Source organism: Anabas testudineus, chromosome 5 (genome assembly GCF_900324465.2).
Source record: "Anabas testudineus chromosome 5, fAnaTes1.2, whole genome shotgun sequence".
Taxonomy (NCBI): domain Eukaryota; kingdom Metazoa; phylum Chordata; class Actinopteri; order Anabantiformes; family Anabantidae; genus Anabas; species Anabas testudineus.
The window spans coordinates 19,594,799-19,622,519 of NC_046614.1; the positions used below are offsets into that span (position 1 = coordinate 19,594,799).

Here is a 27,721-nt window from a genome sequence, read left to right on the forward strand (position 1 = left end):
ATTATACACAATTATTATACAATACTTTTTGTTTTGTGTGCATATGCCCGTGTGTCACCATACTTTTGATACAGTGTGAACTGACCTCAGTCGACATAATCCCTCTCCAACAAAGCTACTGTAGGGCACAGGAGGGAGCAGTGGAATCAGGAATCTGGGACTTGGTGCTATATTTAAAAATGAGATTGAAAACTAGATGGAACAGTCTTGAGAAAATTGGAAATTATGCAGATCATGATGCACTCATTCACCTCTATTATATATTGGTACTCCACTAGAAAGAAGAGAAACTGGAACACAGACTGAGACTCATGTAAATTAAACATAGTTTTTATAATATTTGGCCCAGAGCAAGTTTAGAAGGAGTCATTAAATCTTTTGAATTGGTTGACTGAACTATGATGTTTTCCATATTTGCTATAATATGCTATATGTTAATATATTGTTATCTTCAAAAGGCGTTTCATAGCATTTAGGAACATGACTCCTCAAATATCTTATGACCAGATTAACAGTCCCTTACAGCTGCAGGGCTTCTGAGGAGACTGAGAAGACATCACAAGAGTAATGAGATCCTTTCCCGACATGTTGTTGGTCAATGTTGTCAGGCCCTGATGCTGATTATAGGTTTGGAGGGCTGGGGCAGTTTTAGCTCATCCACCACTGACTGGATGCTTTGATGATGCCATGTTGAAAAGCTGAGGGGGAAAAAACTCAAGGTCAAACTCAAACTCAAACTGTGACAGAAAAATGAGCCCCAGGGGAAACAAAGCATGATGTCATCGGGGACGGATCGAAATGAGTCCCTAATAAGTCTGTTCATGGTATGTGAAGTAACTGTGTCTGTGTGAGTGAGACCTTAGGGGAGAAAGCAAAACCTGGAGAGTGAGGAGCACTAAGACATGTGAAGACATGTAGTTTCCCCTTCAGCTTCTTCCCTGGCCTGCTGTCATCCAGCATCGATTTGCTCACGCTCACTTTAACGCAGCACATAGGTCTAAATTATATTACTGTAAACTGCATCAGACTGTTAAGTGTAGCTCGTCTCTGTGGGGAGCAAGTTAGTCTGCACTGCACCATACCATTGTCTCATTATTGTCTCTGCTGAAGACTGACTAATGCTGGACACTTCTTAGTTCAGGTAAGACCAAAAAAAAAAAAAAAAAAAAAACCTTTAAACTCATATAAATATGATCGTTTAGAATGAGAGAAACATGACTTTTTGTTGTTTTATATTGTTATAAATGTGTGGAAAACCTGGCTGTACTGAATGATTTGATGAATCGACGTGAATGTGCATTCTGTTTCCACACTGGAAATAAATGTGCATTCATTTTATCTTATTTTGATGTTTCTCCTGTCCACTCTTGTCAGTCATACCTTGTGTCCATTTCCACTTGATGTGAGCATGTGTTTTTGTCTGTATGACCCATAAAACTGTGCTGTTGTTTTAAACTGGTATGTGGAGGCAGATATTGAAGTGCACACTGCGATAAAAATGTTACTACTTAACTGCATATGTCATTTAAAACTATTAGTAAAAGTAAATGGTCAAGTCAAGATTACTTAATAAAATCTTATTTTCCGTTTGGATAAAAAAAGCAGATTATTTTCTTGATTGATTTTTAGATGTTTTTCATCTATGAATTATGATAAACATCATATTTAGTTGCATTTTATTTCTGTTGTGGCTTTCTTGAGGTCATTTCAACATGTTGCATTGAGGTCTGGACTGATATAAAGGATCATTTAGATAATTGTACTATTTAACCTATTGATTATCAGGATGGATGGTGGTAGAGCTCCTGCCATCATATGTTTGGAGGTGCTGTCTGCAGGCCAAGGTGCAGACAGCCGGTGCTGGCATGGCCTGAAAGGAGCCTTTCTCCTGCTTCGCGTGCCAAGTGGTGTCAGTCTGCCACTGGTCGTTCACAGCATGTTTCACACTAGAGATTGTGGGTAAAGGACCAGGAATACATTAGGCAAATCTGTCGAAACATATGCCGTCTTTATAGATGCAACTGATGTGTTGATTGATTTTGTGCAATGCAGCTTGATCTGTTTATAGTCTAATTTTAAACATAAGATTTAAATGTGCTGCTCTAGAAAAACATTTTGGTTTCTTTTAAGTCAAATTTTCCTGTTAGGATTAATTTCTAATCTTTGTGTAAAGGTTTTATTTCTCATTGCCTCAGATCAGCTGCTACACTGGCTCAACTGGAGTTCCCTTACACAGCATTTGGCAGTAAAGTTTTCTTATTTTTTTGATGTCGGTCTTTTTACCAGTCGAGGAATTTAAACCGGTGACTAAATTGGTTCCCAGATTTCGCAGCTACTTTGATGTTGTAATTGAGACGTAATGGTATAATGGTCTTCCCCTTAAACCATCTTCTCCTCTTTCTTCTTACCCACTCGCTCATGCCCACATTGAGCCGGTGTGTGGTTAGAAACCTTTTCTGTGTGAGGCACACATCCTGGAATGACAAACAATATTCTCTACAGCATAGAATAAAGTACTTGCAGGATAAATGTCGACAGTGTCAAGAGCTTCATATAAAGACTTTGGTAATGCAACACTAAATATATTGGACCTTTGAGTCATACGTTAGTTTCAAACCCTCAGTATTTTCTAAAATGATTGAAATGTTGGAAAATACACTTATTCACTTACTTACTAAAAAAATATTTACACCCACATTTAGAAACAAGGAACTTGTTGTTGAATCTTGTTCATTTTGCAAAGAGTCTGTTAAATGATTCCCTCTATTTCCAGATATTTTTGTACTAAGCTAATTCAGCAGGCTGCCAGTGCATATTTGCTTCTACTTCATACACAAATGATAATACACTTATTCTCCAAAGGTCAAAATTTTCTTAACAACTCATCTCCATCAGTCAGTTCCAGGCAGCTACATTAACTCTAATGAATTTTTTTTTGTTCCCCGTAAATGTTAATTTCCTGCTTTCCTTTCCAGATCTCAGCCCAGTGACACTCTGCAGTCCTGAGTAGTGGCGTGAATCTCAGTCATATCTCAGAGCGCCGGTGTCGTCTCCAGTCTCCCTTTACTTCGAAGCATAATGCCACTCTCTAAGATGGATCCAAAACAACACAGCGGCCTCCCCAGTCCCACGGTACGGTATCAGCACGTCGCCAAAGGACGGCTGTCCTATTCTTCGCTGTCTGTCTCCTCAGGCTCTGCAGAGCTGCTGAGAGGTACAGCTTTAAAGAACCACCTGCTGCAGCAAAAAGCTGGCATGTACTCTCATAGAAGCCCAGCAGCTACAGCACGAACTGATGGAACATGCTCAGCATACAGCAGCCCTCAGATACCAAAGAAAGAAGTGCTGCGCTCTAAAGATACACTGGACCTCCGCACCAGCACGCTGACCCAGAAGGCTTTGCGCGACCTCCAGTTAAGACGAAATGTCAACAAGAACTGGACTTTCGGAAAATATCGTCTGAGGAGCGTAGACAATGCAGATCAAGATGCTGCCTGCAGGCTCTCGGCGAATGCTCAGCAAGGCCAGGGAAGAGCGCGTCTGCTTTACAATAAAGGTGCAAATGGAAATGAGATATCAGGAGTGTCCTCAGGTGGAACGGGAAACTTCCAAAAGGAAATCAGAAACATTTCCTACCGAGAGCTGGGAGCTTCTGAGGTAGAGGCGTCCAGTGACAAGTCAAAGTCTTTTTATCAGTCGTTCAACATGCCTCGCAGAGGGAGTGAGCCTGGAAAAGTCAACATGGCTGCTGTCGCTCCTTTCAGGTTCAGGTGAGGGCAGTGTTTCACCTTTTAAGATGGGGAAAAATGCACAGACACTGCAGTTTCATATGAGGACGCATTGGGCATGATGTTGGCTCACGTCATCTCCTCTATACATCACCAGCTCTGTTTTAAAGAGTATTTTCTTTCCACTTTTAGTAACACTTTTTTTCGCTATCTCATTTACTTCAGGTTCCAGGTCCATGAGAACACAGATGCTTCCCTGGATGAACTCAGTGACTGCTCTTCTGACTCCATGGAGCTCTGCTGTGACGATATAGGTGAGTCTGTTTGAATCTTCTTCTTGGAAATGGTTCATTCTCAGGCCTGAAAACGAATCAACTATTTGTCATGAGAGATTTCTGCATCTGTCTCTGTGCTCTTCATCCTGGTTAGACACAGCAGGGCTTGGCTAGAGAAAGGTGATGTCATGTGCCAATAGTGATGCATCAGTACTTTCAGATGATGGTGATTTAGTCACTGTTGATCTAATGTGATCAAAACACACACACTCACGCAGTCTTGATAAAGCAGATCAAGTCAATACATAATATCTAAAAATGGTTATACAGAGAAATACTGAAGTCACGTTTTAGCTGGCTCTAGGTTTTGTTCATGACTGGCAACTTCTTGGTTCATGTCATGGTCCAACCTGCTTTGTTAGTTGCATGTTGAACCTCATCTCTCTATGCCCGATTTTCTTCTTACACGTTACTGTACATCTCTGACAGTCACTTATGAGAACGGGTAATAGTTAACTTGTCATCTAGTCAGCAGTGAGTCCATAAAGTTTATTTACTTTACCTGATACCTACTTACCTTCTCAAGTCTTTTAAAAAGTCCCGTCTTCTCTCCCATCATTATGCCAGAACAAGTAAATTCAGTCCTGAAAAAACAAAAATAAATCATGTAGTTCATAGAGTTCGACCAGTTGGTTCTGGAAAAAGGCTGTTTTACAATTGTATTATATTGCATCCTGTAACACCCAAGCTGTAATATTGCTCACTGTTGACTCTGGACTCAGCGTTGCAGTTGTTCACACCGGAGCTGCTGCCAACTCACAAGAAGAGCCTCATACTGTTTGGTACCACCTGTTATGTGCATCAGGATTTCCTGAAGTACTTCACTTCTTCTTTGTGGGAAAACAGTTTTTTGGCACACAGCACTTCTCCTAACTCTCACATCAGCGTTAACGCAGCACTGTTTCTTAAAAGTTTTGTGTCTCTTGTGTGCTATTGTGATTATATTGACATGATCGATGTCAGTGCTGTTTAATGCATTAAAAGTGAAATACTGTTTATTTGTTGCTTAGGGACTGACATACAAGCAAAATTAGAGTACCATGCACATAATATCTACAAAAAGATGCTTCATCGTTTCATCATTATTTCATGTTATAATTTGTCAATTCAAACTCGCCTTTCAAATACACATTCATCTTTTCTGCAAAGATATGAAAAATGAGCAACACCAAGGGACATTTGTGCAGCTCTGTGGGGCTGTACATGTATACAGCTATGCTAAATGCTGTCAGCATGCTAATATGCTCACAGTGACAATGCTGACATATGTTGATACTTCCATCCATCCATACGTACATCCAGTAATTATTGGGGTATTTCAGGTTTAATTAATGAATAATATATACCATAACAAGGTGATTTATTAATGTTTTTGGTTGCTGTTACAACAAATTAAACAGCAGCTCTCTGAATTTACACTGTTAGGTTTAAAGTCTGAACTAGTGGGCTGAATAACTTGCAACATAAGTTATTTTGGATGACATGTCCGATGTATTTATTGTCCTAATCCACCAGCATGTGCTGAATTTATAAAATGACTTCATATAATTGCTCTGGGTTCTAATGAAACCCTCTAACTGGCTTCTTAATTATCTTAATGACTTTGTGGCGTAAGAGCCTCCAGCCAGCCTCCTCAGGGAGAGACAAGACCAGAGACTGAGTGGTCCTCGTCTTAGGGTGGACAGATGCAGGACTGAGGGATTGAGTGGTTTGAAGGGAGGATCAGTTTTCACGTCCTGTCTGGGAGTTCCTATGATCCCTGCTGGTTGGACCTGAGGGATGCTTAAATTTTGTTTTTTAAGCAGAGAGATGTGTATCTGTTAGCTGTGACCGTCAGAAAATGATGATTGCATTTAGTAGAAACATCTGCAGGACCTCAGGCTTGTTGTTGAGAAATCATGTTTTAAAATGACTAAGTTTTGGTAATGGGGAAAATCCAGTATTGCTCAACAATTAATACAAGACAACAAACCAATCACCCCTAGCAAACTTTTAAACTCAGACAAGACTGCTCTCACCTTAAGTTATTCTCACCATTATGAACAGACTATTGCTGAGCACATGAAGGGAATTTGTGTGGGTAGAGTACTCATAACTATTTGCTTAGTCCCTCAGGCTGATCAGATACCAGACAACACAATGATTCCATTAGATCTCAGCTCGCACTCTTTTGAGTAGCAACAATTAACATGACTTAAACAGTATGCACAAGCTCAGTTTCTACATGGGCCTTGAACACTATAGTTGTTGCACGACTTACTTTTGTTCTCTGAAGTTGCCCATTTGAGCACACGTGGAGGTTCCCATGATGTTCTTGAATCCATTTGCATCATAACAGCTGAGCCACCGCAAAATGATTACATGTGCTGTCCAGGGAAAACAGACAGCTGCGTAACGGTTTGTCATGCTATTAAAACACACACATACTCAGATGACGAGTTGGAGAGTGGGAATCAGACCCAGCCGTGAAAGAAGAAAATGTCAACTTGGCTTTGTTACAGTTCAAGAGGAAAAGTCAGGGGATCCCCCGAATCTTTAGTTTTCATCCTCCAGCCTCATGCATGGAATGTCTTGACGAACATCTTGACAAAATCAATCCATCCATTACTCTACTGCCATACACATTGAGACAATCACAGCTGCTAAAGTCCAGATGTTTGAAATATACATTTAAATCCTGATAGGATGCGTTTCTGCATGATGCAAACTTCAGGCCTAGATTTCAAAACATAAAGTTTGCTGCAAAGTTGGCATGTCACAATGTCTGATCCTATGACTCATTAAGAAATTCCAACTTGCCCAAGCAAATAAGCTACAGTAATCACTGCACCATGGGAGCAGAGTCACCATCAGTCATCTGGAGTCAGCAGGGGAGCCTAAGAACTCGTGATGAGGAGGAACAAGACTTGACATTGTTTCCGAAAACAAATTGCCTGATCAAACAACCCCACTAGGTCATGAGCTGCCCCAGGTGCTTTAAAACCCAAATAAAATAGGCAGTGGAGTGTGTTGCAAACCCGTTGTGAGGGTTAGAGCATTACCCTCTGGGTATTGTTGCTAACAGGTCAATCATATCCAGTGGATTTGCACCATCTACTATCCTCTTATTCAGTCCTGCTATGTAGCGGAAAAAGTCACATAATAAGATTTTGAAAGATTTTCTCCAAATGTATTGCATATGGACATATTTCTTTTATTTAAAAAACAAATGTATTTTGATGTATACATGATAACATGTGGGCTGCATCACAAACATTTCTTTGGCAGCTGGTGTTTGTGCAGAGCACTGAGGTCTGGTGCACATGCCATGCAGGCGATGACAGCAGGCGGTTTCCATGGAGCAGCGCTGCATGAGAGCGTTGTAGAGCCTCCTCAACCCTCCTGAGAGAAGGCTATGTGGAATATCTTTAAAAATGATCATACTCATGCGAAATAAAAAAATAAAATACTGCTGGATATACAGTTTAACACAGTTATGCATGTATTTGTGTGTTTGTGTGTACCATTTGTCTTAGACTGACTTGATTTCCAAAGTCTGGTTTTGGGTGTGTTGCTTGCTTACACTGGCACATCTTGTCCCTCGCTCAGTCTGAGTGAAGTCACTTCTTTTGGCCAATACACTTTGGGATTTTCACTTTGAACTGTTCTTTCTTTATTTTATAATTTTTTTTTCCAGCCTTTGTGTGTGTGTGTGTGTGTGTGTGTGTGTGTGTGTGTGTGTGTGCACAGTTGTCCATTTAAAGCAGGATAACAAAGCTGGTTTAACATATTTATTCAGCCGTAAGTCTAGAATAGATGTAAGGAAGCTCAAACAGTATGAAGAACAAAAATAATAATCTAATGGTTTATAATTACATATCTGAATGTGTATTCACATTTTAAGAACACAGCAAAAACCATGCATCATGAACACTGAAGGTGAGAGAGGGGGAGGGGAAGAACAAAGGAATCAGAGGAGATGGTAGGAAACATGGTCTACAGGAGAATGGCGCCTGGTTTTAAAAGCCACAGATCGTTTCTAGCTGCTTTCTTGTATTTCACATATTCTGCTGAGACACAGCAAAGCATCACTTAATGAAGAAAAAATGAGGCAATGAGGGAGAAGGATGGGTGGGAAGTCGAAGGCGAGGGAGAGGCAGCAGAAAGCAGGGGGAGGAGGGAGCGTTGTTGCGTCTGCCACCGCTGTCATTCTGCTGCTGCGCGGTTCAGCAGCAGGAGGGTGTGCTGAAGGGAGGAGTGTGGAAAAAACGGAGGAAAGACGGACGGGAGGGAAGGCGAGAAAGGAGCGCCTGGACAGTACTGCAACAGCTGCAGCTGCAGCAGCCTGTCAGGAGAAAAGAGGGAAAGAAGGAGACTGAGGGAAGAAAGAAGGCTGCAGGATTGCCTTGGAGGAATCATTTATGTGTGCTTTTTTCTTGCAGAGGAAGAAAGATTCTGATAAAGGAAGCCTGTTTTTTTCTCTGCTGATGATTTTCTATACGGTCTCATGCAGGAGGCATGCTTGGAAATAGTGTGACAGGCAGAGAAGGAGAATTGAAGATGGAAAGGACGGATAGCACAAAGGCATACAGCCAAGCAGATGGCAAAGGAGTTGGTATGGCAGCTAAGAGGGCCAAGTCTGGAGTGCCCCAGAGCACGCAACGGGGTGAACTGAAGGTTTACCGGGCAGGTAGCTCTGAAGGCAGGCTGCCAGTGCCCTCCAATCTCCGCAAGCAGAGGTCTATGACAAACCTGGCTGTACTCACATGATGCTGAGAAGAAGTTGCATCTTTATGAGCCAAAGTGGTGTGATGACATGGCAAAGCCTAGAGCAGGACAGACCAAGACAGGCAAGCCAAAGACGGCAGGGGGTGGCAGTAGTGCTGGAGGGGGTGCCCCTCTCTCTAGAAACCTATCCAAATCTGAGCATTCACTGTTCCAGGGCAAACCCAAGCCCTTTAGCCCTCTGGCTGCTCCTTCTGCCCTGAGCAAACAGAGCCGCATACCTCGTGGTCCTTATGCCGAGGTGAAGCCCCTGAGCAAGGCACCTGAGGATGGAAAGTCAGATGACGAGATCCTCTCCAGCAAAGCGAAGGCCAATGCAAAGAAGCAGGGAGCCGGAGCTGGGGGAGAGTCTGGTTCCAAAGGCCCAGGGGAAGAAGGAGGAGATAAGCCCTTCCTAAAAGTGGACCCAGAGCTGGTGGTGACAGTGCTAGGAGACCTGGAGCAGCTGCTGTTCAGTCAGATGTTAGGTGAGCACAGTAGTTATCTTGATGCATCCCTACAGTCTTGTGCTGCCATGTGCTACAAACCAAATGCCCCGCTTGTGCAATTTCACAGTGCTTCTTAAAGTGGGCATCACACCCCCTTTGATTTAATAGAGCAAACACACGGCAACCGGTTGCTGCTGCAGACCTACATTTCCCCAGAATAGATTTTATAGTGATCACTCAATGGGGTGAACATGTTTGCGAGAAGTCATTGTTCTCGCAAAGCATTTCCTCAGCTTGGTATTGAAAGCTCAGTGGTTGGTTGAAAAGCAAAGATTTAATGATGCTCTATTGTTCTCCAGCATGTCACTCAGGTGTTTGAGGCTTGGTGCCATTAATTGTGTGAAATGTGGTTGCTTCCTGTCGCAACATTGTTTGGCTGATTGTGAGAAAAAACCCCAGGGGTTAGGGGATTATTAGCAGCATGCTCTTCTTTCTAAAGCTCTTGTTTGGTGCAACATGCACCGATTCTCTCGTGTCCATCCGCTAGCCCATGTACACTCCCAAAACCAGAGATGGAAAAGACGGCATGCCATATTGAATTCATTTCAGGCACACAGACACATTTAGCCTCCTCCCCGCTCCATTCATCTGTAGAGCACTGACAGATGGTTTGCACCCTGTGTAGTACAACAGTACAAATGGCTTTCTCTCTGGAGGTGTAGGTCAGGTTTATCAATAGAAAGGGCCAAATTAATAAAATCATAAAATATGTGTGAATTAATTTTTTACTTGGTTATTTTCTTTGTGTATACAAGCACGCCCCTGTGTTTAATTGCAGGTACATTCTGCCAATAGGTATATTCTGTATTTTAGTCACATGACAGGAGACTTGCATTGTTAAATGCATAAAACTACAAAGGTCAGAACTGGTTTTTGATAGAAGGCTTTAATTAAAAGAACTGGAACATTGAACTGCTGTGCAAGCTGAATTCTCACTTGATGACACAAGCCTACACTGACCTAGCCCAAGCATGTCAAACCAACAACCATGCAATATTCAGTATTATACCATTGCAGCTCACAAGTGCATGTTGCCTGCTCCATCTTAATGAACAGATCTGGAATAATTGAATCCGTTATCCATGCCTCATTAGCATATATAGATGTCTGACATTTTTGTTGGTCACACTTCTAGCCAAGTAACAACTGTAAACAATGCAGGGTATCATGGAGTGTAGCGTTCACAACATCATCCTTTTCGTGAGATTGAGTGTAGAACCTTTTTTTGCACCACACCCATGTCTGCTTTATTACCCTGATTCCACAAAATGTGCAGGAAAATGCCTCAGGCTGGTTCTTGTGAGTGTGTTGCATTGACCTTCATGGTGTTTCCAAATTGACTGTCATTATAGCTGAGAAAGAGAGTTTAGCATCTTAATGAATTATTTATCATCATTTAAGATGATAATCCCATGTGGGCTTTTGTCATGAGTCAACTGCTTTGTGCCTGTGAATGGGATAAAATGGTAAGAACATGATGATGTAAAAACATGAAATGAGTGACACAACAAGTACATTGACCAAGATATTTAGAAAAATATGTTTTTAATTATAGAAATATTGATGTTCAGTTTCAGAACAGCATTATCACAGCATTATTACAGCTTTCTGCAACATTTTTTTTCACTTTGCCTTACTGTGCATGTACAATGGGCATGCTTGTTACTTTAAATAGATCTTTTTATTCATAGTCCACTATACATTCAAGGCCTGCTTAATGCTGTCCTCTTCTTCAGTAGCATATCCCATTATGAGTCCACTGAAAGGGTTCTTTTATTTCTGAACATAGGGGTACTCTTTCTCCAAGAATGTTCAATTTAATTAATACGCCCATTTATTAAACTTGTGCAAATTTGCTCAACGTCTCTGTCATACAATACCGCCTCATCAATAGGGATTTGGATGCAAAACCTTAAAAAGCATCCCAAACAGTTAAAATCTTTATGCTTTATTTTGTGTGTTTTATTCTAATTAAGTGAATCATTGCAGCTGAATGTCTCCTTTCTCTTAGAGTAGAGTTTTTACTGTCCACTTTGTAATAAATAAAAATGGACAACTCACATCATCTGTTTTAAAAAAAAAAGATAAACCTGTTATGACAAATGGATTCTGGGTCATTAGGACGATAAATTCATATCCATGATGAAAACGGACAACTGGAGCAGTATGGACTATTCTAACTAACAATGGGATGTAAAACTCTCTGTTGGTCACATTTATATGTGGTCTGTCATATCACATCTGCACAGCCATGCCAATGGCCTACAGCTAGGTACAGTCATAGTGGAAAAAGGCAATTTATACCCTGGGAAACCTTGGTCATGGATCAATGGCATGCCACTCTTAACATACAGTTAAAGTTTTTAAACACTGTAATACAATATACGGTCAAGTAATTTATGGTTTGTTTTATTTGAATACCACAGTCAAAATGCCAACAGCTTTTTTTGTTTCTCTCTGGCTCTTTTTATACAAGAAAGATTATTATAAGTATTGATGGCAGGATTGAAAAGGAATCTATATTTTTGTCAGACTGACCCATCTGTATTTGGGGCTGGTACAGTAGCTGTTTTCTAATCACAAAATATGTGATTCCACTTCCAGTTACTTCTAGTTTTAACAAATTAAAGCCAAAGCTGCAACATGATTATCATGTGATGTGTCTAAATGAGCTGTAACATTCAAATAAGTCATCATTTGAAAAGGTGATAGCTACTGCACGATAAAAATAGTGAGCATAATGTGATATTTCTCCCACCGGTTTTCACTCACTGTATCACCTGCCACTGTGAGAAACTCTGCAAAGCTTTTGGTCTATTTTAGATACACAAAAGACCTCCTCTAGTTGTTTGTGCCATAAAGCAGCCCTGCTCTTTTCTGTCACATTCTTTGGATTTCTCTGTAATTATACACAATGACACATGCTTTAACATCAACTGTGGTAAAGACGGTCAGTCCTCTAGCTCATCATCTACTTTGTATGGAAACTCCGATGTCTGTTTTACCTTCTGTAACATATACAACAGGAAGTTAATTTTATGAACGTTCATAGGGTTAATTACTGAAGTGCTGTTTGTTTTTACCATGTTTTCATCTACTTCTGCACTGTGTCAGTATAGACCAAGTCATGTGCCATGCGGTGTTGCATCATTCATAGGAGTTTCCCGATCCAGATCTGCTTCAGTATTCTGTGCGAGTTTTCCTTCTCTGTGTTAATGGCATCACTGCAATGCAGGGTGCCAGAAGACCATCAGCCACGGCACAGGAACACAGTGCATGTTGAACACAGTATATACTCAAAACAGATGTGATTCGCATGCGGTCTGTGTCCATGATTCCTGTTTGAAGAGATCCTGGAAATATACTCAAAGTAAATTAGCAGTATCTCAGAATAAGTTTAGATTGAGGGGTTTGTAGACCTGCTGTGACTAAAAGATTTATTCCTGAACTCGTTCATCCTTACCATTTAGAAGAACCACAATGTAAGTGTTAGTGTTATTTTGCATATATATATATACAAAACACTGTCTAAGGAAAGCTCATAGTTTTGTTTCATGCAGGAAAAAAGTCTGCAACAACTTAAAGCATGAGATAGTTTAATAAAGATAAACTTTATCCAATTCTGTCCATGCCATACAGACTCATGAATGAGTGCTTGTCCGTATTGGACACATACACCTTTATTGTATTATACTGAGGCAACAAGTCCATGCAATTCCAACTAGTTAATGTATCAAACATATCATGGGCTAATCTCCACTTTTATTTATTTATGTGGACCCTATGTCAGTGATGAACATGTGAATAATATGCCTATGTTGTGTTTGAGATACTCACAATTCGCACCCTCTATACACACAGTAGAATTAGTTTAACACTCACTCTGAATGTTAATTTCTCTTTGTCCCTAGAGGTTTTGCTTCCTCACACTGCGGTGGAAAACGCCTTTTTCTGTTTTTCTGAGCCTTCCCCCATTTTTTACAGCTAAAACAACAATACTCCTAATTGTACTATATATATTTGATTGACTGTTTCAATTGATTTGAGATGGTCATGAATCACTGACTGTACACTTGTACACTGCAGCTTGTTCCAAATAAGCAGTGCTGCACTTCAGCTAGTTGTTAGCTTTACAACTTTAACTGAATAATGGAGATAATGCTCCACACATCAGAAAATGGAAACTCTAGAAAGAAAAACTCAGTTGTTTGAAATGAGCGCAAGTAGAGAATGTCATAGTACTTCCCCCCTGGTGGCAACCTTAAGATTTTTCCTTTTCAGGATGTACCATGTCAGGCAGAAAGAGGTAGATCTGGCGTTACCAGCAACAGTGATGCAGCACATGGAGTGAAATGCGTCTGCTTAATGATGTGAACATTCGTTGGCTGCATGTTTACAAGGACAACACCTGTCACATCAGTCCATACACAAATAATGCTCAGAGAACACAAACGTATGAACATCTTATGTACACACACACACACACACAATTATATCTTTTAAAACACGCACAACAGTAAAACAGCAGCAAAATGTTGTTTTGACAATGGTTTATAACCTTTTGTTCTGCATGACAGACCCTGAGTCCCAGAGGAAACGGACCGTGCAGAATGTCCTTGACCTCCGCCAGAATTTGGAGGATACCATGTCTAGTCTGCGGGGCTCCCAGCTTAGCCATAGGTAAGTGCAATGTGTCTACATTGTTTGATTTGCCAATACAAGCTATATAACCTGACTACGGTGCACATTTTGTCCATGAAACCATATGTGGAATTCTGTCTTGGGTTTAAATTGAAGGAAAGCGCACACTCCTGTGAGATAGATTGTTGGATCAATATATAACACAATCATGTGAACACAGTCTTGCTGCGGCTACTTGGAGAGTTGCCACCTGGTGTACATCTGGCTTCCATCCTTCTTAAATAGCCCCTTTCTGTTTCATCATTATGACTTCATTCCAACAATCTCTCTGACTCTCCTAGGCAAAGGGCCTAGACATTCATTTATGGCAAACAACCACAAAATAGCAAGACACTGGTGAAAAGCAGGTGTTTTATTTGGACTTTGAATGTAGGGGTTTAATATCCTGTGTAAAACATACCCAGCAAAAAGGAACACTGTTCTGCTTGTATCCCTTATTTTATTTAATTTTTTTCATTCTGTTAACTCGGATTACTTGTTCCTGGAATAGTTATTAATAGTTTCATTATTATGATATATTGAATTAATTTCTGAAGTGTTTTAGCCTCTCTTAGCTCACTGTTTACATCATGTGTATGATGTATACATAAAAGAGTGAAATCTTCTTGATCAACATATTTCACATTGTCCAGTTATCTTGTTAAGTATCTTTTTTTTTTGAATGACTCAGATCTTTTCAACAAGCCAATCCTCACTTGTTGACAATAGTAGAAATTATCTGTCACTATCAGTACTGGAGTGGTGCCAGTTAGCCTCAAAGTGGATGAATTATCCATCAGAAGGGATAAAAATACTCTCGTAGTTGTAACCATTGCAATATTTATTTAGGTAACTTGGTTCATCTAGTTATGTAATCAGCAGACACAGAAGATGCTTCCGGCCGTTTAGGGGACATTTCTAACACTGACCCACTTACAGAACAGAACGTGGAAAACTTTTACATACTCTATCATTTAAAGAGATGCTGTGGTATGCGTTAGCAGATTGGGAATGGCCATGTAAAACACAGCATGACTCCCCTGATGGGAGAGTATTATCCAGATGTGAGTGTGAATATATTGCTCAAAGAGATGCCGAATGTCATGGTAACGTAAAGATATCAGGTCATCTCTTAATTTATCTTTGGGTTTTAAGATGCCACATTTCTAGTTTCAGTCCCTGATGATAATACGGCACAGTTGTTGTATGTAGGTCAACGGCAACTCATTGTCATTGTGGGTTTCTTTGAAGGACTTCTGACAGAGAAAGTAAATTGCTTTGTTGGGTGCTCTGGTCTCATCCTTTGCACTGTTGTGGATGCACTGAGTTTGTGTGTCAATCTTGACAAGACTGTCTGCTAAATGCTTCAGATATACAAATGTAATATGCACCCCTCCTCTTCCCATGTGTCTCTGCAGCTGCCTGGACAGTACTGTGGGCTACGACAGTGATGAGACCAACGCTCGCAGCATATCTAGCCTGTCCAACCGCTCTTCACCTCTCTCCTGGCGCCATGGCCAGTCCAGCCCTCGTCTACAAGCAGGTGACGCCCCGTCATCGACAGGCGGGGGATACCAGGGGAGCAAAGCTGGCTCTCAGTACACAGCCCATACGATGCCAACTCGCTGCTCCAGCCGCTTAAGCAGTACATCTCGAATAGAGCTCATCGAAGGGTTGGATGTGGATGATCCTGACCTCAAGTCTGGTTACCTGAGTGACAGTGACCTTCTGGGAAAGAGCTTGCCGGATGATGATGATGACAACCTGGCTAATGGGTAGGAGCATCTGATACAAGTATGGTTTGAACCTATTGTTCCCATGACAACATGTAGCAACCAAAGGCTGCAGTGGTGGCAAAGGTCCGCTAGAAGTTGTACAATAGCATTTAACTCACAGTTTTCAATAGCCTCACAGACCTTTTTCTGTATGTGCTACATGTGGTTAAAGCTTCATTTTTATTTTAAGATAATAGATAATATGCATTTTAACATTCAACTTTGGTGCAAAAATCTTCAAAAAGGAAAACTTTACATGCTGAAAGTTTTCTGCTTAGTGTTGGGTTTTGCCGGACCTATCAAAGAGCTTTCAACAGCAGTCTCAGCAGACTTATTCTTTCTTTCTCCCTAAAGATTTCTCAAAGTACACATGACACTGACAGAGGCTCTGAGAGATGTTTCCCTGATGTAAACCGCACATGTTTACATCTTGTGAAGATTGGGTCAACAGGTACACGTGCAACAAATAGTCTGCATCAAACATGAGCCGGTTCTCCTTTTAAACAGGCTTTTACAATTTCTCTCCATGTTTCTCTTTTGCTCTTATTCCTGTTTCGTGCCTTCACCCTTGCTTCCTTCAAATCCTTAGTGTGCCTTTATCTAATTCATTCTCCCAAGTTGACAGCTGACAGTGAGAGTCTGAGAGAGAGACAGAGAAAGAATCCAGGACAGTTCTTGTGTGGTTTAGCAGCTTTATCACTATTGCACATGCAGTAGGATTTAAGCTTGGTCCCTTGAGCATTCACTGGGCTCTGCAAGTCAGGTCACATTCTTACTACAGAGTGAATTAAGAAGAAGAAAGAGACATTTAAGTGAGCAGAAATTAGAGGAAATAAATTGTGAAACAGAGGCAAGATGGTTTACTGTATGTGAAGTGCTTTAAATATGGAGCTGAGCTGAATCAAGACTAATCTAAGATTGGTACTAGGAATGATAAAATAAAGTAGCTCAATCAGAATTTTGGGAGGAATGAGGTGAAAAACGTCAGACAGCAGAACCCTGATGAGGTCAGGATTATGTTGGGATTATGTCACGGGTCCATTCCTCACAGTAACATTCATGCACTCAATCCAGTTAAATCTGCCCTGTATTTTGTCTGTTCTCCTGCTGCATCAGCTCTGCTGTGGTGATTGAAAATTATGTGAGGAGTGAATCAAGGGACTCACCCCTGCTTTATAACAGCACTAGCACCAAAGATGCTACAAAATTTTATGTAACCACTTTTTTTTTTTAATGCCTCAGCTTGTTCAGTGTGAGACTACCAATACCAGCAGAATCCAGACATGTGTTCAAGGTGGCTGCAAGACACTCTGAGGGGTACAGCTAGTCCCTAGAATAGATGAGCTTTTACAGTACACTAACAGGATTGTGCATGTTTGGATATATGCTGTCCTAATATGGAAATGATTTTCATACGTGTTGTCACGAGTAATAAGAGACTATTGTGGCTGTGAAGATGCACAAAGATATAGAAACACTGGGTGCTATTTTCTCCCTGACCTTGAGTAGGTTGCATGCTAATAATTGAAGATACAACAGTGTGAAAACCCATCTAATTTATATGCTGTGCAGATCTGTATTTGCATAATTTCAGTGAGAACGTATTCTTGATCCTCCTGTAAAAATACTGGTATAACTGCAGTAAATCAAGACTTAATCCTGCCTCATAATTATACTGACAATCTCTGGTGTAGAAACCTAGCTAATCTGCTTTTTGAAGCAAGCGCAACAGCACATGCTCTACTTTCTATGCTTACAGTATCCTCCTGCAGATTCTGTGATCTATTTGCATTTCTACTGTACATCCCCTGCCACACACTCACAGTTCAGCTCATTGAGGACCATTATCTACCAGCTCTCAAAAATGGATCAGGCTCCTCCTGCGTAACCATGGAAACCAGCTGGCAATTGACTGTAAGGAGAGGCACAATTTCTGGTCCTTCCTATAAAGCCCCAGTTTTACTTTTTCATACATTCAGTTGATTTAAGTTTTTGCAAGAATTGAATTACCTTTCTCTATCTGATAATATTACTGTTGCAATTTTCAATTAATAACGCTTTGATAATGTATACAAAATGTATAATGCTTCAAACTAACTGGAGAGGGACTGTGAAATAAAAAGCAAAGAGCTTTTTGTTGATCTTCCCTTTTTATGGATTTTGGGAAACAGTGAAACTGCAGCACACCACTGAATGTCTCATGGATATTGATTAATCCACACCAGACAGTTATCACTGCTATTGTGTGTCTGCCTTGTCAATTATCATGAGCACAATCTATGCATCGGAGGGGAATAGCCACAGCAACAGCAATAATATTCTGGTACGCCCCAGTTAAAAGAAAATGTACTGTATTTTTTAGAAGCCTGTTTTTATTAATCATTTATGTTTTTCCTGTTTGTTCCCATCAAACCACCCATTATTTATGGTACCAGTTGCCATCATTCCAACTTTTACTGTATGTCATAACAGAGATTTTGGCCTCTAGACTCTAGACCCCACCGTACTAAGTATACTCCGTTAAGAAGTTCTTGTTAGTCATTACAAGTGTGTTTGCAAATATTTAACAGTGTGCATCAAACAGAAAATCTTCTAGTTGGGTTTATGGCCAACTCTAATATATGAGGTTAGAGGAGAGAAGCAGTCAAAGGCACTTATCTTCAATAAAGATAAGCAGATTGCACTACCTTATAGACAGCTTCAGCTCTGTTTTGCTTTTGGGCTAGTTTTTGTTCCACACTTTCTTTTAAAACCACAATGTAAAACTGTGACTTGTGATACATGCAGTAGCTTAATGACAACATATTGGCTTAGCCATCTTTTAACCTGCATTAAATGATTTGTATTGTGACATTCATCTTGGGGCAGAACAACAGGCTGTAAACACTTTACTGTAATATTGCTTCATAGGTTTTTAGGTGACCTGATGGAAGTTCAGTATCATTTTTGATTGAATCTTATACTCAGATAACTGTTTGCTAAATGCTTTGCTTACCAGATCATCTTCTGGTAGTGACAAGGTACAGAGCTTTATCACAAAAAAAAAAAAAAAACACCAGCCCAGCCTAAAAACAAAAGTTGGTGAAAGATGCTTAAATAGCTGAGTACATGTGCAGTCTGTCACTGAGTCAGTTTGTCACTATGCGTTGTCTTTCCAATGTATACAGTTTTTTTAATATATAATTTTATAGCTTGCAATATACAGTGGCAAGAAAAAGTATGTAAACATTTGTAATTTCATGGTTTTCTGCATTAATTTGTCATGAAATGTGATTTGATCTTCATCTAAGTCATTAGGCCTATGACAGTAGCCAGTGAGTGTATACAATAGATAAATAATATAGTTTATATTGTATATTTGTTAAATGTCACACATGAATAGATCACTTCTTTTTTTTGTGTCTTATTCACAGTACATTTTTTAGATTTCATTGTGCTCCATATTCTATTGGCTCTACATGGCATGGACTAAAGACCTAGTTAATGTTATGACTCGTATATAGCGACCATGCCGAAGAAGATGGGAGGCAGGTGAAATAAAATAGCTTGTTTATTGTGCTGTAATATTGTCCAGTATTCTACATGGTAATGTAGGGTACCATCGTATGTGTCTATACAGCAGCACACTGGCAGCAATGCAGAGCAAAGAAAGGGGGCTGGTTCAGTAGCATAACACCTCTGATCATGCGGCAACATGGCTCAGGATGTGCTGCCATGGCAACTGTCTTCCACTGACCCAGTGATGGGCTGCCTTGTGTGTCGCGTAATAGCTTCTGAACGGATGCATGTGTGAGAGAGCAAAAAACACAGACAGAAAATGAGAGGGAGACGGTGACAAAGATGGATGAACAGACACACAGGGAGACTGGTGTGAAAATGGCATGCTAACCATTTAATTAGATTGTTTTGTAATTGGCCTTGTGGAGGAGAGCTGTCTGCCTATAGAGCTATTGTTTTTCTTTCCATTTACATCCTGTTATTGGCAGGATTTACACTAGTGGTTTTGGAAATGTATTTGTGTTTGTCCAGAAAACTGGTATAGAAAACTATGACCCAGAGAAAAACACATTTAACACCTTATTAATAATAAAAGTATACAATTAAATGATACAGAGAAATGCATAGCATACAGTTATGGTATAGCTCATAAGCACTGAATGTATTGAGTCTATATCTTTTGCTACATTGCTGCTGGTGAGTGGATCTGTTAGAGGCTTGATATGTACAGCATGAAGGTGAATGAAGTTTTATAAATACTGGAATACTTTACTGCCTCACTCATGGAAACTATGTGCATCAACACATTCTGTAATGCACAAATAGTTTGCTGCAGTCATCTGATCCTGGACCTGTGCCCCTGGCAGTCTGCAGTCAATTTCCTTTTCCTGCCATGGTTAGACCTTTCTATAGGAACAGAGTGCTTTGCTGACTATTGAAGCCTCACACATTTTCTGACCCACTTAAACCCAACTGTGCAACAATTAGGCTTCAGCCTCTTTGCTTCAGTCTTCCAGTGGAGCTGTTGCTGTTTACAGTTTAGTGAGGCCACCGTGTGGGGTCAGTCATTTATGGGGTATGGCTCAGTAAGAAGGGATGTGGTTTTCTTGCCACTGAACACGACACACATTCACAGTAGGGGGCACACAAATCATTTTGAAATGTTTCTCTCAAAATTAGTTAATTTGTCATTTCCCTATGTTTCAAAGTGTTTGAAATACTGAAAGAGCAAGTATAAAAATCTTCTCCATTAGACCCAGCTGTGAGTTACTCTTAACACACAATACACACAGATCCCCTAAAGTCAGCAGCTCATTGCCCAACAAAGGTCAGTAAAATACCCCCTGCACTCCTCAGCCTAGTGAATAATGGACCATTACAGCAACACCCCAGGGTGTGTGAATCATCCCTGTCTCATGTCTGCGTGTGGTTGTCTGGGTGTGCAGTTTGGATTCCACCAGTGTATAATATTAAGCCCCAGGTGGAAAATATGATACATCTACTATTTTTCATAAAATATGTAAAGTTCCACATATACACCATATGGTACATATTAATCCATCATTCACCATGTTGTTGGACTTGGTTCAGACAAGTCAAATTACCTGCTCCATGTAAGACTAATAAGGCCTGGTTGGTTTAGATTAGTTTATTACTCAGACAGCAAACAGATCAAACTCAGTATTAAAATGTCATACAGTATTAATCAAGTTGATATGAGTGTGTCCAGTGGGGCTGAGACAGAAACAGAGCACAGGGCAATATTTTAAAACGATGCAACAAAATAGAGTAATGCAATTCTCTAACCTCGCGCCACAAATGTGGCACTGTTGTATTTTAGGCTTCATCTGCAGGGTGAAGTTTCCTGTCTGAGGCTGATGAAGACTGTACGTTAATTTTCCAGTCCAATAATCGGATGACAAGTTCATTTTCTGGGGCTCAGTGAAGATGGGTCAGCCAGATTCAGTCACTGATGCATCTCAGTCCCATTTACTTTTGTGATGTACCACTGCTCTGTGATGAAGGCAGGCCAGGATTCTGCCCAGCTATGGTTATTCTCTGTACAGAGTCATTCCTTTTTGGATGAATGATATTGAAACAGACATAAACCACTGAACCCACTGTTTTCCTGTGATGTTCCTTTCTTTCTGAAATAATGCCCCCATTGTACAATTGAATCAAATTCACTGGGAGGAACATCTGATCTTTCTCTGCATCAAAGAGATGAAAATCAATTTCTATTCCTATTGTTTTTTTCCTAAATGTCATGAGGTTTCTTCCCTCATTGCACAATTACAGAGCATGTACACAAAAGTAGCCACAAGACGTCCAGCTTTAACTCACTCTGCCTCCTGCTGGAAATCCAATGTCATGACACCACATGGAAACAGAAGCATTAACACCACTAAGTGGTTTTAAAGTTGTGGCTGATAGGTGTACCTTTAAATACATCTCTATTTTTCATTGAGGGATTGAAAGAGCCAAGCACTATTATCCACCAACAATGCCTTCATATGCCACTAATGATTCTGTGGCTTCATGGAATCAAATCCCTGCAACCAGCTTCCAAAATCCTGTGGCAAGCCTTTCCATAAGGCTGCTAAACGGCATATTAATATTACATTAGACTTTCCACAATCAAACGTTGGTCACATGTCCACATAGTTTAGTCCTCATGCTGTAGTTTTTTGTTCAACCTGGCATGGAGTTCATTGTAAAAAATTTATTTGAGAGCTCCCAGTAATGTTTCAGGTGTATCATACAGTATTTACTTGTTTTTAGTAAGGTGAGATTTCTCTAGAATTAAAGTGCCATATTGATCAGGTTGATGTGTCCTTTTTAGACTTGGATACTGCAGCACAGTTTACTGCATCAAAGGGAGACAGAACTGACAGATCAAAAGCTGCAACACTTAAGGTCAGATTATGAAAACTGTTTCCTGGCTGGTGACCTCACCGTGCCGTAACATCTCACAGATGGGCTGCATCTCTCTATATTAACAGTTTGTAAATACTCCAACCTGGTGGTGGCAACATTACTGAATGACCTAAGTAAACACAAAAAGGATGTTTCTGACACAAGCCATTTGGTTATCAGTGCAAGACAGCTGCTAGTATACAGTACAAACATGACTTCAAGGCTTGTCAGATGACAGCTTGTTTAGCAGCTCTGTGGCCTGGCTGAGATAAACAGGAGATGTGATCAACACTAGTTGTTTTTTCTTTTCTTTGTACTGTTAACAATATATCACAGTCTTCATTACAAGAAAAACTAAGCACCCGAGTTTATTTTTTAGTATTAGCAAGTTTGGGTTTTTTTTATGTTTTGTTTGAGCAAAACAAAAAGAGCAACACGCAGAGACGCAGAGCTCCTTTTTAGATGATGATCACAGTGATGATTAAAAAAAAATGGAGGCAGACACAACAAGCTTTTGTCAAACAGTGGTCTCCCTCTGTTAAAGAGATTTTGAGGAATGCTTGTATGTCTGGAACACATACTGACAGCAAAACAGTTGGTAGATTTTAACAAAAAGTAAAGCCACAGTCAGCTAAAATTCCTGAAAACTGACTCATGGAAAACATAGCCTCTGAACTGCAATACATCAATTGTGTCAATACATTTAGTTTACTAAAGTGCAACTAAACTAAAGTGCATTTGATATTTTATGCATCTCTGTTTTCTGTTTGTAATGGATCTCTTATAAGGTCAATTAGCAGAAGTTCTATCATTTGCAAGTCTTTGTTGGTACATTGTGGCTCAAAATAACAGATTTTGACTGAAGATGTGGACTGGGTGTGGGACATATATAGTGCACAGAGGCTTTACCTCATGGAGTGGTTAATTTACAGAGATCTGGTGAGGTCATCGCCAGATTGTTCCACTGCTAATGGGAGGGGGGCAGGAGGTTTTACTAAGTACTTATGCGTCACTGGAGGTCCTTGTATCATCTGTGGGTTTGTGGTTGCACTCGCAGCGATTCAGACTTTACCTAGACTGATTTTTTTTTTTTTCCAGCTAGGCCCCAGAAAGTAATGAATGAAGCTGGAATATTTTTAGAGACATTCATCATGGTAGTAATCTTGCTAATGCAGGAGGAAGACTGATGCTACAAATGTCTATGTAGCCACAGTACTGTATATGGCTTTTTATTCTTGGCCCTGATTTTGACTCCAAAAAATGTTAGACAGTAGTATATAAAGTGGATGGAACGAGGTGTAACATTAGCCACTGGTTTGCTCTGGAGGGGGCCCAAAGGTGCTGCTGACTGTCGCCTGCCTGATGTAATATAAAGGTTTGGTTAAGACTCACTTGAGAAATCACTACAACTAACATAAAGAGATAAAATGTTTATTTTACAGCATTTGTTGAATTTTGGTGAGTTTACATAGTTTACACTGGTTTCTATATATTTTATACAAATAACAATCACTTTATACAAACAATAAGAACTACTTATAATAGGAAGCACTGATGTTTGTCTGATATTTATTTGCACTTCCATAAAGGTGGATGAGATGTTGCTTAAAACTAAAAATGCCGAAGCATCTTTCACCAGACCCCTGCTTGCGACACACTTGTTTCATTATCCTACACCTTCATTGTGGTCTCAAGACCAAGCAGAGTTTATCTTCCAGTGTGAAGTTAATTTCAAGCAAAAGTGCACATTTTGAACATTTGTAGGTCTAAGCTTAACTTATAAACTACCTACAAACCCCATTTTCAGAAAAGTTGACTTGACAACATGGATGGATGATTTCAAAATTAGCGGGTTAATTGGTAACAGGTGAAAAAGGAGCATTTACCATGAGCAGGCTCATTGTTTGCAAGGATGGATCACAGCTACTTTCTGCAACACTATTTTACGTAACGCTGTTAAAAGATTCAGGGTCTCTGAAAAAGTCTTAGTGTATAAACAACAAGGGCAGAAAGTTTGGTTCTCTGTGCTAAAGATGGAAAACACCATCCAGACTGCTATAGGAAATTATCAAAAAGCAGGCCTCCCCGACATTTATTTATTTATTTGGTGCAATGCAGGCACCAAACCCTAAATTAAAAAACAAAAAAAAGTATTTACATAAATACAATTAAGTTAGAAATCTTTTCTTTGTACTATTGCTCGATGATTAAAGGCTTTGAGGTTCGTTTTTTTATTTTAATTTAATTAAGCAATTTGAACTGTTTCTCTATTTTGAAATGTTTAACAGTCCAAACAGTAGCGTTTAATTGGTTCATTGGGAAAAAGTGACAAATAAAACAATCATTATGTTATAATAATAATAATAATAATAATAATAATGAATTATTGTTCGGCCCAACAACACAGAGTTTGCGTCTTGTAGCTAACGTTAAGCTATATGTTAACATGTATGCTAGCAGTATCCCCGCTTTGTATCCTACCTGTGTTAGTTGTGTTAGGGAGTATCTCACCATCGTTTTCTTTAAAAACCACAGAAGATTATTAACTTACCTTCACTTGCTGTTGTTTTGACGGTGGTGCTAAAGACTCGTCTAAATATCTCCCTACACTAAATGATATCTCCTCCGCTGGAAGACTCTGAACGTAACTCATCTTTACCGTTAGCTCAGCTAATTAGGTTGGGGACGGGCACAAGCTGGAGCTAAAGCTAGCGTTAGTGTAAGTTTTGGGGCTAGGTGATTTAAATTCCGACTTGATAAATGAATTTTAATAATAATAATAACTTATTTAGCTATGTTTACTTGTAATCTAATTACCATTGTAACGTCAACGGGAACATTAAACTGTTTCACTGTAGCTAACAGCAGTGAGGTTACCATGGATACCACTCACCTCGCCAGCCGTTAACGGAGAACTATCGGGACTATCGGGGTCTGTCTGTCGGACTATCGGGACTATCGGGGTCTATCTGTCGGACTATCGGGACTATCGGGGTCTGTCTGTCGGACTATCGGGGTCTGGCTGTCGGACTATCGGGGTCTATCTGTCGGACTATCGGGGTCTGTCTGTCGGACTATCGGGGTCTGTCTGTCGGACTATCGGTGTCTGGCTGTCGGACTATCGGGGGCTCCGCTCTCCAGTCTCCGCAGACCTCTGCTTCTTCTTCCCCTCCCTCCTTCCCTCCCTCCCTCCTTCTCTCTCCTTTGGGGGTGGGGGTGTTGCCTGCCCAGTGGCAGACCGCTTCTGTCTGCTCTCTGAATGGGAGACAGAAAAGGGGTCTCCGCTTGCGGAGGATATGAGTTTGAACCTCGGCGTCAGCACACGGCTACTTCAGGGAAGCTGTGCTCTCCAGAAACGGAGCCGCAGCCACAAATGAACCGCCGCGTTTTAATCGGGAAAGTGCCTCCAATGCAGTCGGTGCCGAGGGCTAAAAGGACTTTACTTTTCACCCCAAGGTAAAGATGACATTTCATCAGTTTTCGACATGTTAAACTTGTGAATGTGGTCAAGATGCTGCAGTGGTTTTCTCGATTTGCTCTCTAACCTTAAATACTAGCTATAGCTTAACGTTAATGGCTGCTGCACGTATTGGGTTAACTTGACAGATTTATTTGCTTTAAATTATGGAGCGTTTTACTGACAGTATAATACAATAACAAAAGCCGATAAGATACAGTAGAAGATGAATTCGGCTGGTTTCACTACATTTTTTAGCTGCTTGAATCATGACATTGTACTTTAATACATTCAGAATAAAATGGAGATCAGTGAGCATTTTAGTAGCACAACAACTATTTTACTGCAGGAGGATAATCCACTGCTGCTACCACAACTATCTGTATAATAATAATAATTTCACCACTCACTCAGCCATAGACATTCGCTCCTTGGAGCCCAGATCTTGATGTCCTTCATGCATAAAATACACACAATGCCAGAAATGAACTGCAAAATGCATTCCTTATACTGTGTACTGGTTTTATAGTCACAATAAAATACAATTCACAACTTTAAACTTTTAACTTTTTCAGTAAAAGTGTCTTGCATTTATGCCTTTCTACCTCTTTCTTTGCAGTGCTGTCCACCAGTGCCTGCCATAGTGTCGGCCAGCACGTACATGTGTCTGTGTGTGTGGTTTTAGTGATGCTGTTAGATCCAGGTCCAAGTCTGGACAGTGATTGTAATGCCCCCACCCTGCTCCACCCCACCAATCATCACTTAGTCTTTTTAAACCAAAACATGTTCACACCAACCCAACTTAAATAATAGCATGGGTGCACAAATCAGAGATGCTGGAGCTTTGCCATACAAAACAAAACGTTAATTACCACCCTATGTATGAAGTATGCAGTTTGCTGGTGTACTCCCACCCTCTCCGTGTTTGGATTTCAGCACTGAGAGCAGACAGTTTGGCTTTTTAATATCAACAGCCCACAGACCCGCCTGCCTCTTCTTAGGCTGACATACCTGTGGGGTTATTCATGACCCCTACATTACCCTTGACAGAGATGGTATTGTTGAAACATCCTATCAACATCTGTACTTATTGTAAATCAAAACTATTCTCATTATCTTATTGTTGTTGTATAGAAGGACTTTAAAATACCCAAGTCTAACAACTATCTTAGGTTTTTTCCTGCTCATGTCAAATTTAGCATCGGACACGTATGGCACAAATCTTTACTAAGATGATGACTTCTGTGCATCGCAATGCTCAAAACCAATGCAAAGTGTCAGTGAAAGCAATGTTTCGGTTTTACAACTGCAACTACAACTCGACTACAGCCATGTGATTAAATCCAATTCTGAAAGTGTATGGGCCATTTTTGTCTCCCTGTATTTTTCTATGCAATGCCATGTTCCATGGCTCTGCTAATTGCAGACTGCTGACCCACAAAGGACATTTTCAGCTCAGGATGGAAAGCAAAAGAAAAGGAAAAGAAATAATTCAGCTCAAGCAGTGACTCAGCTTTAAAGGGTCTTATTAATTTACCTTTTCCACTGTGCCAAATTTTTGTGCGCCAACACAAATTTGATTACCACCTGTGGTTGCCAGAAGAAACGATGGGGAACATAATTATACTAAATCCAAGCTGGACTTGCATTTAGCTCTCTGGAGATGTAATTTTTAAATTCAACTAGGCATTATTGCTCTTCAAAAGCGCATAAAAATGCTTGACTCTTCAATTTTAAACTCCTTTGGTTTCTGAACAGTTTTTTCCTCCTATGTTGTTTTGGTTGACTGAAAGGATGTATATATCTCTTGTTGTGTTCCACCAACGATTTGCAATTTAAATTTATAAAAATATGAATGCCTCTAGAGATTTGATGCCCAGTGAGCAGTTTATCTGGGGTGTGCTATCCATCCATGCCTTTCTCACTTGAGGGGCCGATCTGGCAGCATCTGTTTCAAGGCGAAGCAGGACGTCATTGTGGGGTGAAGGGAAGGGTCATGGAGGGTTTACTCTGATTTTCCTCATCCTGTTTCTTTAGAGCATACCAGACCACTTTCTAAACCCTGAGCTGTCAGTTGCTA

At 40.3% G+C, this 27,721-nt stretch overlaps 1 protein-coding gene across 1 annotated transcript in view; it reads left to right on the forward strand.

Annotated features, from left to right (window-relative positions):
* The first annotated feature begins 8,346 nt into the window (after positions 1 to 8,346).
* LOC113155430 (neuron navigator 1-like) overlaps positions 8,347 to 27,721 on the forward strand; it is a 37,814-nt gene continuing 18,439 nt past the window's right edge. The window contains 4 exon segments of the mRNA XM_026350151.1: positions 8,347 to 8,809; positions 8,811 to 9,294; positions 13,893 to 13,995; positions 15,414 to 15,770. Of these exon segments, the coding sequence (XP_026205936.1) occupies positions 8,561 to 8,809; positions 8,811 to 9,294; positions 13,893 to 13,995; positions 15,414 to 15,770 (1,193 nt within the window). The 5' untranslated portion in view covers positions 8,347 to 8,560.